The 11,631-nt window shown below is 41.7% G+C and overlaps 1 protein-coding gene across 2 annotated transcripts; it reads left to right on the forward strand.

The window, feature by feature from the left end:
* The first annotated feature begins 167 nt into the window (after window positions 1-167).
* Window positions 168-6,430, forward strand: LOC117892982 (transmembrane protein 184B). Of its 2 annotated transcripts, none has more exons than XM_034799331.1 (8): window positions 168-520; window positions 3,089-3,335; window positions 3,391-3,556; window positions 3,619-3,877; window positions 3,948-4,287; window positions 4,364-4,438; window positions 4,506-4,590; window positions 5,732-6,430. In XM_034799331.1, exons 2-8 carry the CDS (start codon window positions 3,090-3,092, stop codon window positions 5,944-5,946), a joined length of 1,386 nt encoding a protein of 461 aa, XP_034655222.1. In that variant the 5' UTR covers window positions 168-520; window position 3,089; the 3' UTR covers window positions 5,947-6,430. The 2 variants fall into 2 exon arrangements, with proteins under 2 accessions (XP_034655222.1, XP_034655223.1); XM_034799332.1 differs by lacking the exon at window positions 5,732-6,430 and adding an exon at window positions 4,793-5,434 and having other exon boundaries at window positions 171-520.
* Window positions 6,431-11,631: the final 5,201 nt, after the last annotated feature.

Here is an 11,631-nt window from a genome sequence, read left to right on the forward strand (position 1 = left end):
TTTATATTAACCCATTAAATTTCTTGTTGATTCTTTTGGAAAAGCAATTCAATTTTTATAGAATGCATATTTACGGTATATTTAAAAAAATGACAATGTGTATTTCTGTATATTTATGAGGATCTGACGGTATATTTTATCAATAGCTCTACGGTCACACTGTTTCACATTCAGCTGCATAAATAATTATTTGTAATATTTTTGAGTTTGTTTTTGCTATCTAAATAAGACAAAAACTGTGGAAAGACCTTGCAGCGAGTGCACAAATCACGAATTAAATATTTGCCTTGGTTTTTGCGTTCGTTTTCGGGCAAAACGAACGCTCTTCCAGACACAGTCCGCACACACATAAACGTCGACGTCAGTGGGCGACGCGCAAAAAAAAACCCCGAGAATTGCGATAGAGCAAAAGAGTGCACGCACAAGCTGAGGAAAAGCGAAAATTAAAAGGAATTTTTGCACTGGACTGGGAAAAACGCAAGCGCCAGCGCCAATCGTGGAGAGTTGTTTTGTGAAAAAGGTAATGTAAATATAATTAATTGCTGCTGCTGTGCAAAACAACAGTTCCGTGTGCGTGTGTGTGTGTGCGTGTGAGTGTGTGAAAAAGTTGTTTTCCCTGAAATGTCTGGTTTTTGATTTTGGTAAAAATAACCAATTTCGATGACGAAATTACTGAAACGGGCTTCAGTTGCCAGAGATTTAGAGTGTGGAGTTGATATTTATAATAATTTTTGCATTGATAAGACAGGTGGTGTCTCTGTGGCAGCCACCGTGTGTGTGTGCGTAGGGGGAGGGTTGATAAGCTCCTCTCCGTGGAGACTCTCCCACAAAGGTCGCATATGGCTGGCATTTCGTTTTACCAATATTTTGACAGCTCGAAAATCAATTCAAGTGGCGCTGAAGCAGAAGCTAAAGCTAAAGCCATACAAGGCCCACTCTCTCCCACTCCACCCTCCGCCCACTCTCCCTCTCTCTACAGCTGTACAAATATGTAATTAGCACCGACTGATTTTTCAACTTCATTTTGCTGCTTCCCCCTTTCGCATTATTCAATAATCCGCCACTCCACTGTCTGTTTGTCTTTCTTGCTTTCTGGCCCCCTTTTGGGTTGGCTCTGTGGAGACTCTGTTGGAGAGTCTCTCCCATCAGCCAATTTCTCTGTGTATCTTCGATGGCAGCAACTTGTTGTTGGTTCTGCTTTTGTGCAGTGTGGTGGCTTCTGTTGGCCTCGAGTGTCGCGAGATTTGTACGCAAATTCATTCGTTTATCGCCTTTTGTGTGTGTGCACGCCTGAAAACCCATCATCATCATTGGTTTGGTTTGGTGCTTTCAGGTTCAACGTTGCCCCAACGTTTCGTGACTCATGTCCGTGACTTATGTACGCGTTATCTGGAGTAGTAATTTAAGTGATTTTTTACGTATATTGTTGAAACCTCGCGATTCCCCGTAGAACCCATCTTTGGGAGTGAGTATTCCCTGTAAAAAACAGTTTAAATCACTTACTGTACTCATTAGTAGTAACCTAAGTATCGTACCCTGAATAGTACCAGTAAAAAACCAGTGCTGAGTAGTACCGACATAAACCAGTGTTGATTAAACCTTCCCCATGATGCAGGGCATTTTGACTTCGGAGCGTGCTCGTCTGCTACTGAAGGATGGCCAGCCGTGGACTCCCGGACATTAGCTTCCCACGTAAGCTGGTCCCAAGCGCGCCAGCAAGATACGCAAGCTGTTCAATCTGTCCAAGGATGATGATGTTTGTCGCTTTGTGGTGCGCCGCCAGCTGCCGGCCAAAGGGGAGAAGAAGGCCAGCTCAAAGGCCCCAAGATACAACGCTTGAACATGCCGGCTAGGCTGCAGCGTCGTCGCCACTTAGATCCGATGTAGTCAGCCTCAATCTTATCAGCTTTATGTCTAAAAAAAGGAGACTCAAATTAATAAAAAGCTGGTTTATGTTAGGTAGTTTCGCTTTTCTTTTAGTTGTACCATCTCGTCTGCTTTATTTTACTTTAAGCTTTATGCTTGGCTAAGCTATGGCTATTTATATGGTAGTTTGCCTCTTATTTGGTTTATTTTAAGGGTCCTATATTTTCGCGGGAACTTGTTCTTCTGGTTTTAAGTCGTTTTTCAACACTACCGAGTATATTTTTGCGCTTTCAATCGTTTTCAAGTGGTTTTCTACTACTTTTACTTCGTAACCAATGGAATTGTTATTTTTATACCTATTTCTGTATGCATATTGTCCTCCACAGCCTCTCTTTTCTATTATTTGTGATATTCAATAGCTCTACCATGTTTATATTTCCCCATCATGCTGCAGTCCGCCATGTGGCATTTCAAGTGTTTCGTTTTTCTTCTCTTCTGCATCATTGCAATCAATTTTAATTGATTCTGAAGCTATTTTTGTACGCCTCATTAACTTCAAAGTGATCCTGCTATCTCCCCACAAAAAAGCTTGCCATGGACCGCACTCCCAACCAGCAAGATTCCAGTTGAATGAACCTTTCTGCTCGCAGAGTGCATCAATGTTTCAAGAGTGAATATGTAGATTGTTTATTTTCCCATTTGTTTATTGATTGTTTTTGCCCTGCAAAAGCCGTGGTGTGCCAATCAATATGGAGCGCATAGGAGTGACCCTGAGACAGGTGGCATAACTCTTGTGTGGCGCGTCCCGGAGTCCATTATTAATATTGGATTGCGTGATGATCTAATGCGCGCGCCCTCAACCCAGACCATCCTTTGCTGCTGGCTGCCACTGTTTCTCTGCTCCACATTCTCCATTTCGTTTTTAGCTGTTGACCCAATTCTCGTCTACAAACATTGTTGCAAGTTCTCTTGATGGTTGCCATGGCGTGCCTGCCACACAGCCAGACGCCCCCGCAGTCAGTGTCGTCGTCGTTGTCGTTGCCGGAACGTTTGTCGGAACGATGTTCGTGTGAAAGTCGAAACGGGAATGTAAACAGTTGCCGCCTTTGCGCTAGCTGTCTAATCTGCCTAGCCCCAAACATATTTCGAGTACATTTTAGTTGTAGTTTATCTGGATTCAGCACCAGCACTCGTAATAATAATCGTTCTCTATATTTTCAAGCATGAGCACAACCGCCGCCAGTCTCATTGAGGCGGCTCTAAATGCCAGCAGCAGCTTGGCTGCTAGCAACATAACAACGACAACAGTGAAACCCAATACCAATTACGTTGTCCAAGTGAAGGATCCAATGAGTGCGCCCCTTGCGCCACTGCTCCATGTGGGCGATGGAATATTCCTGCAAACGAAGACCGCCCAGGTGCTAGCGGGTGTGTGTGTATGGGCCGCACTCTTCATCACCTGTCAACAGGTAAGAATGAATGATTAAACGATAAACCTTTGGCTAATGTTTACCTTTTTTTCAGATCTATCAGCATTTGCGCTGGTATACAAATCCACAGGAGCAGCGCTGGATTGTACGCATTCTGTTTATTGTGCCCATCTATGCGACATACTCGTGGATCAGTTTGTTGTTCTTCAATTCGGATAATGTCTACATATACTTTTTCACAGTAAGAGATTGCTATGAAGGTGCGTAATTTTTAGCAATAATCTGCTGCATTCTTAAGACTAATCTCTTGCATTCCTTGTAGCCTTTGTCATCTACAACTTCTTGTCGCTGTGCTATGAATACCTCGGTGGCGAGGGTAACATTATGTCGGAGATACGCGGCAAACCCATCAAGACCTCGTGCCTATATGGCACCTGCTGCCTGAAGGGCAAGACCTACACAATTGGCTTCTTGCGCTTCTGCAAGCAGGCCACATTGCAATTCTGTTTGGTTAAGCCGCTGGTCGCATTCATTATTATATTTCTGCAGGCCTTTGGGCACTACCACGATGGTGATTGGAGGTATGTCAGACAGGGCCAAATAGAACCACTAGACACATGCTAAACCTACTCTTTTCTCTCCCACTATTAGTGCCGATGGTGGTTATATTTACATCACAATTATCTACAACATTTCCGTCTCGCTTGCCCTGTATGGACTCTATTTGTTTTACTTTGCCACGCGTGATCTTTTGACTCCATTCGAGCCCGTCTTGAAGTTCTGCACCATCAAATCGGTGATCTTCCTGTCATTCTGGCAGGGCGTCGGCCTGGCCATACTGGAGAAGGCCAATGTGATCTCGCCCATTGTGGACAGTGCGGGCACTGTGGCCACAGAGGCGGGCACTGTTTCGGCCGGCTATCAAAACTTTTTCATATGCATTGAAATGCTTTTTGCTGCGATTGCGCTGCGCTATGCGTTCCCCTATCAGGTGAGTGATTAGATAGAGCTTTATAGAACGTGTAAAGTGAGGAATTTATATGAATTTCCCTTTTTGCATCGTTTAGGTATATGCACGCAGCTGCATTAGCGATGGCCATGGACGTTCTGTCACCATGCAGTCGATTTCCAGCAGTCTAAAGGTGGGTCCTGAAATTCACTTTTCTGCAAACAAATCAATGAAAATGTTTCTCTCTTTTGCTTTGCCAGGAAACCATGAATCCCAAGGATATTATGACAGATGCTATACACAATTTCCATCCACAATATCAGCAGTACACGCAATACAGCTCAGGTGCGTTTTTTCCTGATGCCTCCCATTCTTTTTCGTTTATGTGTGTGTGTGCTCGTTATATGCCTGCTCTTTGCCATATCTTATCTATCATTCTTACTCTCTGTGTGTTCGTTTCGTTTGCCTGACATTCTTTCCCTCCATTTGCGTTATGTTTTTTCACTATTTTGTTTTTTTTTTTCTTGTTTTTTCTTATCTTTTGCAGAAGTAACCTCGGCGCAGCGTTACGAAAAGCTCTAAAATACGAAATTAAGCAAAAGCAAAACTCTAGCGATGCTCGCTACCAAAAAAAAAAAACACTAAAAAAACCACGAAAAAACGGACACAATTACGAAATGAAAACAAAAAACAAAAACTGTACTTATAGCTTATGTCCCTCCACTGCAGTTGCCTTACAGATGTTCAGAGAGAGAGAGAGAGATACGTACTAGGCCTAGTTACTTACTAAAACACACACAATCAAATGCTGAAAGCTGCAACAGAATATGCCTTAGGGATGATACCAACCCCCTCCAGCCCCCCAATCCATCTTCTAACCATTCTATTTTCGTATTTTGTGTTCGTGCCCCCGTCTGGTGTACGTTTTTTTGTATTTCTTATTTTTAAAACTCTTTAAATTTAAGCATTTTTTAAACAAATTATTTAAATGTTAGATTATACGTATAAATGACCTTCTGATATACATACAAACAAACAACAAAAAGCAACTATAATATTGTAAAATATTATTTACTCTTAAACAAATGATTTTATTATATACTATTGTATGGCAGCAGATTCAGTTTCCCCCCCTAACACACACCCTTCAGGCAGCATTTAATTTTCGCTCAAAAGATACCAAAAAAAACGAGAGTTTTCTTTTAGTTTTTCTTTGTTTTTCCCTCCTTTTTGTGATAGACCTCAAACCCCAAGCTCTTGTCGTGCTTTCGTCTATAATCTTTTCGTGTTTCTTTGTAAATGTTTAAATCAAATTGTATAAAATATCTAGAGAATAAATGTACAAAATAAGCTTGACTTTTGCCTTGTTTACTACTGCCTGCCTGCTGCATGTTTTCTTCAACAAATTCGAATGATTCCACTTGTACATACATAGAAATATATATGTAGCCCTATGATTAAGAGCTCCTAACCCCTCTGACCTCAGGTGGCAAGAACTCGCGTGGCATACGCGTCTCCAGCTACGATCCCGATGATCCCAGCTCTGGCGGCGGTGGAGCAATGCAGGAGGGCTCACAGCAGCAGCAGCAGCAACTGACCAGCGGCGGCTACAATGCAGTGGCCAGTGGACCACAGGCCTCCAAGACGTTGGGCAACCAAAGGAAATTCGCACCGGGGGGGACAGCGTGTGGCAACAATTAGCCAGAACTACAATGAGAAGACCATGCTGCTAAGCAGCGACGATGAGTACCAGTAGAAGAGGAGGAGACATAGAAAGGAACACTTGGAGTTTCCTGTATCCATTTTTATAATTGAATTTATCTGTTGTATTCCCTTTGATTCGAATTGATTTTTTGATTGCTTGTACAATAATCTTAAGTAGCGAAAAAAAACACAAGAGAGAGAGAGCATTGAAACCCTATAGACAATTAATGATGGTAGCCCACACACGGCTCTGTGTGTGCGTGTGTGTGTAATGCATTTTTTTGTACTTGTATTCCATATATGTATATGTAGCATCTCTTCTGTAAATTGTCCAACAATATTATTGTAAAAGCGATAAAGCTATAAATGAAACTGACAACTGACAAAAATCTGAACAGAAATCAAAAATAGTAACAGACAAAAAACTGCACTTCTTGCGTCTCACGAACCGTCTACAGGCTGCTTCTACAATAACAAAAAATACAGAAAGTAAAAACTGAGAAGAAATAAATATATTTATAAGCAAAGGGCTAATTTTTAATGCATAATTAAACACAAACAAACATATTTAGAGCGAATTTGTTGGCTACGCGATGAAGTGAAGTGAAGTGAAGAAAGATAATTAGGTGTATGAATGTTGAATTCCCCATTCCGTACACGAAAATGTATAAAAGAATTTTACCCTGTACAAACAGATATTCCAAAATAACTCCCAAGGATGGTCCCAACAGTATTTTGATATATAGCCAGGCTTCTCATCAAAAAATAAATACGTGTGTGCATGGGCCAAGAGAAAACCACAAGGAAAAACCATAGGAAAAGTCAAATTATGTATAATCATGTGGAGGGGGGGAGAAAGTGAAGAGAATTGAAGTTGAACCAAAGCAGAAACGTTTTTATGTACATTTTTTCGTTAATAATATGAAATGAAAATAAATTAAATGTCATAAAATATTTGAAATCCCTTGCTCTGGGTGGGCTTTGAATTGTTTGAAGCAATAATTAATCAGCGGGTGGATGGCTGCAATTCTGTTGGGTGTCGAATGTTTATATTTGAATTTTCCGCCTCTGCGCCACAGCTTTACAACACTAGTGTTTACCAGCACTGATATGTATCGATGATCGCCGCCATTTCTGTACATTTCTTGGAAATAAAAGCAGAACCCACTTAATTCGGTTACATTTCCGGTTCCGCGACTATTTCAAGGCTATAAACTATCCAAGCATAAGCTTACATTTAGAACCTCCGACGACCTTAGTATTTAATTAAATCATAATATTAATTTCACACCCAGATGCACAAACTGGTAGCCAAAATCACAGCTGCTTATGCTTCACCTTCTTTTGCTTATGGAACGGGAGGTGAGGAAGATGAAAAACGTTGGAGAGGGGAGAGCAATCAGGAGAGCGTGGAATGAGCGAGTACTACGAGAACAGCATATTTCCTCTCTACATTAACAGTTATTTTGCCTACATTCGCTCTCATTTTGAAGTAGGTGTGGGAGAGAGCGTGTAATGAACGGGATCCTAGCCAACTACGCATCTCGAACGTTCCAGAAGCTTCAAAATTCCCGCTGCGTCACAAGCTAGCTCAGCGAGTCGGACCGCGAAAACCCGGAAAAGTAGTGGAAAACCGTAACAAAAATGTCGCGCAAATAAAGAAAAATTAAAGTGTAAAGTGTAGTCATTGGTTAATAACGAAAAGTGGTAAAAAAAATTGTTTAAGTGCAAGAAAAAGTGTGTGTGTGTAGTATGCGGGTGGCTTGCCGAAAATTTGCATAGAAATGCTGATCGTGAAAGTAAATGTGCTGAAATAAGTGCATCAAGTGTTTAATATGTATATGCAAAAACATTTTATTTAGTGTAATTCTTATTTTTTTCTTGTGAAAAAGTCGAGCAAAATTCTGCAGCACCCCCAGTCCCGTTATAATTCTTCACTGGTGTTTCGTTTCGCAGTCAGGCGTTCTGCGTGTGTGTGAAAAAAGTGCGCGAAGTGGCTCTCTTCTCCATTTCAAGAGAGCTCATTTGATCACGTCCGCCATAGCGAAGAAGAGGAGAAAAAAGGAATAGGCGACCGCAAGCAAGGAAATTAGTGTAAGACCATAAGAAAAATGTGGCGCAAATAGTGAAAAGTGTGAAGTGTAGTGTGTGATTAATCATAAAAATGTGGCAAAATCATGGTTTAGTACAAGAAAAAGTGTGTGTAGTGCGGGGGTGGACTGCGGAACTTTGCATAGAAAGTGCTCGTAAAAGTAAATGTGCTTAAATTAGTGCTATTATATTTTTTTCTTGTGAAAAATGCATGCAAAATGCAGCAGCACCCCCGATTCCGTTGTTTCTTTCATGGTGTATGTGTGATAAAGTGCGTGAAGTGGCTGTCATAGCGAAGATGAGGAGCGAAAAGAAATAGGCGAGCAAGTGTCAATCAACATAAGGTGCTGCATTCCGGTCCTGGAAACGTCACCTCTCTATCCCGTTCGCGCTCTCGATCAAAATATGCAGAAGTCGTGAGAGCGTTCCGTCCAATGCGCCACCTTGTTTATAATACCAGTCAAATCAGTGCTCTTATTGAAATCCCATACTGCAAGTTGTCTTGTTTTTTTTTTTTCCTTGGCGACCATTCTGAAAAGTGTAAAATCGTGAAAAAGCTGATGATTGAAGGAAATCTTAAATAAATCTAAAGTGTGTTTTAATATTTAAATATGAAAATGTGTGTATATTGTGTAATATAATCAAATTTTCTCTATGTGAGTGCCAGATAAATCTAACGGCCCCGTTACCTTTTCGATTCGTTGCGGAGGTGGCGAGAAATCGAGAATTATGATGTAAAAGGTGAGTCGACGATTTGTTTAACAATTTTCAACTGGATGTAGCCTGCGTTCCGATCGGCTTTGAAGCTACATACCATTTACATATATGCACATCTGTGTGGCTACACTGCACTTTTAGTTAATTAGTCGTTTCGGTTAATATGTTAATTGAATGCTGCAGCAGTTTCTGGCCTTACTATATACCTCTTTACATACACACATATGTAACACATGTATTATGTATGGAAATAATCTTGCAACTGTTATGTCATTGGGCTTGCATAAATTATTATTGCGTGTGTTTATATGAGCAACATCCAACACCCACACACACCAAAATCGATACCGATATGTACAACATACATATGTATGTACATACATATCCTGTATGCATGCATAATCCAACATAGCGAAATGGCAGGCACGTAAACGGAAACCCCAAACGACAATCGCACATTTCCCAATAATTATATTTCAATGCATCAGAATTTCAGCATGACAGTTGTCTGGTTTCCGTAATATCATCATCGTCATCATCATCATGACATGTAGCAGCGGCAGAGCAACACCAGGAGCCGCATCATCATCGTTGGACCATTGATACAGTTATGAAAAGCCGTGTTTGTGGGGTGGGTGGAAGTATAACAAAAGCCTTTTGGTCAGCGTTCCCCCCTAGCCACTATGTCCTGCTGCTCTGCTGCTGCTCCGCTGCTGTGGTGTGGTCAGGTCCGGTTGTGTCTGCTCCTGGGGTGTAGTGCGGTATAGTGCTGTGGCACGATGCTGGGACGTGTGGGTGTGGTTGCTCATTATCTGTTTAACAGTTCCACATTTAACGATGAAGCGTCCGTTGGCATTGCTGGCCCTCGTCATGATATGGCCACCATTTCGAAGTGGGCGGCCATTCATTGGGCTGTTATTTCCCGCCGGGTAGTCTGATAGAGATGACCAATCATGCGATAGCACAAGGAGCATATGATCGATACGAGCAGGTGGAAGCTATCGATGGAAGGTGAACCTACGATCGATAGAAAGCTATCGATATCAATTGTTTGAAATAGTTGGCAAGGATGGTTGGCCTTCTATCCTTTTTTTCGACGGTTGGCAAGGACGATCCAGGTGGCAAGTATCGATAGGAGAATATGAACTCATGATCGATAGGAAGCTATCGAGGTCGAAAACTTGTTTGAAATAGTTGGCAAGGCTGCTTAGCCTTGTGTCCTTTTTCTCAATGGTTGGCAAGGACGTTCAAGGTGGCAACTATCGATAGTAGAATGAACTCATGATCGATAGGAAGGTAGCGATGATGAACAATTGTTTGAAATAGTTGGCAAGGCTGCTTAGCCCTGTGTCCTTTTTTTCAATGGTTGGCAAGGATTTTTAAACTTGAACAGTGATACTTTGCATGCGCGTATTCATGTAAGGGGTAGTATTTTAATGTATGTCCACTTTCTACTCAAGATCGCCATAAACCGTTGGTATAGTCGATAAATTATAGATTCTTCCATTATCATAATTATTACCCAATCATTCGATATACTTAAGTACAATGTATTTGCTCATCTCTGGTCTGCTTCTTTGCCCCATGCTGGGGCCATATTGTATGCTACATATGGAGGACAATCAAATAGCAGACAGACGGTGGGGCCAATAAGTTTATTACTTACCTCAACGCATTGCCCAACCATCCATGCTGCCTCGCCTTCTGCCTGATCCTGGGGGGTGGTGGAGTTGGCACACAGGCAGTCCTTGAAGCAGGAAGCATCATCTTTCCGTGTGTGTATAATTCATGAAATGCACATCATTGCTTCAGTAATGATTGCCGCTACAGGCGCACAGACATACCCGAGCATGCCTCAATGGATATGTATACAAAATGTACAACATATTTACAAACTTACATACATATGTATTTATGTGCTTGCTATGTATCAGAAGAGGTGGTCCTGTCGTGAGGAGGCAATGGGGCATCGGGATCCCATGGAAATGACTTGGATATTTGTGGATGATATCCCGTTGCTTTGTTGATTGTTATGTTGCATAACTGATGGAAGAAGAGTGCTGCCTGCCTTCTGCCTGCCTGCTTCAATGTGAAAATCCATTTGAAATTCCCAATGAAATTCCTCATTCGACTTCTTATAGATTTTCTGCACCCTCTGATGTCAGCTTCTGTGAGCTGCCTGCCGTTTACCCTGCCATTTATTCAATTATTGTTCATTTGACAATGTAAATATATTTAATTCTTGACCAAATTGTGTGTATGGACCTCTTGGGTCCATTCTCCTGCAGCCATTGAGGTCATCTTTGGTTGATTGAAAACGCAACAAATTAAATGAAATTTGAATTTTATTTTTAAATAAAAAAAAGGTTTTAAGAGAGTGCGATGGATGGGATCACTCAATGTATTACTCGTAAACTGGATACTTTACTCCCTCAATAACTTTTTTACACGATCTTATAGTTGCCATTTCACTCGAAATTCATTTTACTTCTTACATATTCACATATTCCGAGTCTCAGCGGTCAGCATCCTTGTTTTTGTCGTTAGATTTCGAGTAGAGGAGGCTTTCAGGCCATTTCATTTTCTCTCTCCTAAACGCAAACGCAAACACACGCACGTACTTAAAGCGTGATTATTAGCACAACAGTGGGAGAGAGATGGAGAGAGAGAGATGGCGAGTGGGAGAGAGCTGGCAATGGGAGGGGGGTTGACCCGCTCTGACCACTTGCTTGTGCTTCCACTCCCAAAGCCCCATGGTCCTTGCCTCCTTGTTGACACACTTCTGCCAACAGTTGATCTTGCGGCCAGCCACAGGCATGCGGATTAAAACCATAAAGGATATGCACACACGCACACACACACATCTGCATACAA

Source organism: Drosophila subobscura, chromosome J (genome assembly GCF_008121235.1).
Source record: "Drosophila subobscura isolate 14011-0131.10 chromosome J, UCBerk_Dsub_1.0, whole genome shotgun sequence".
NCBI lineage: Eukaryota > Metazoa > Arthropoda > Insecta > Diptera > Drosophilidae > Drosophila > Drosophila subobscura.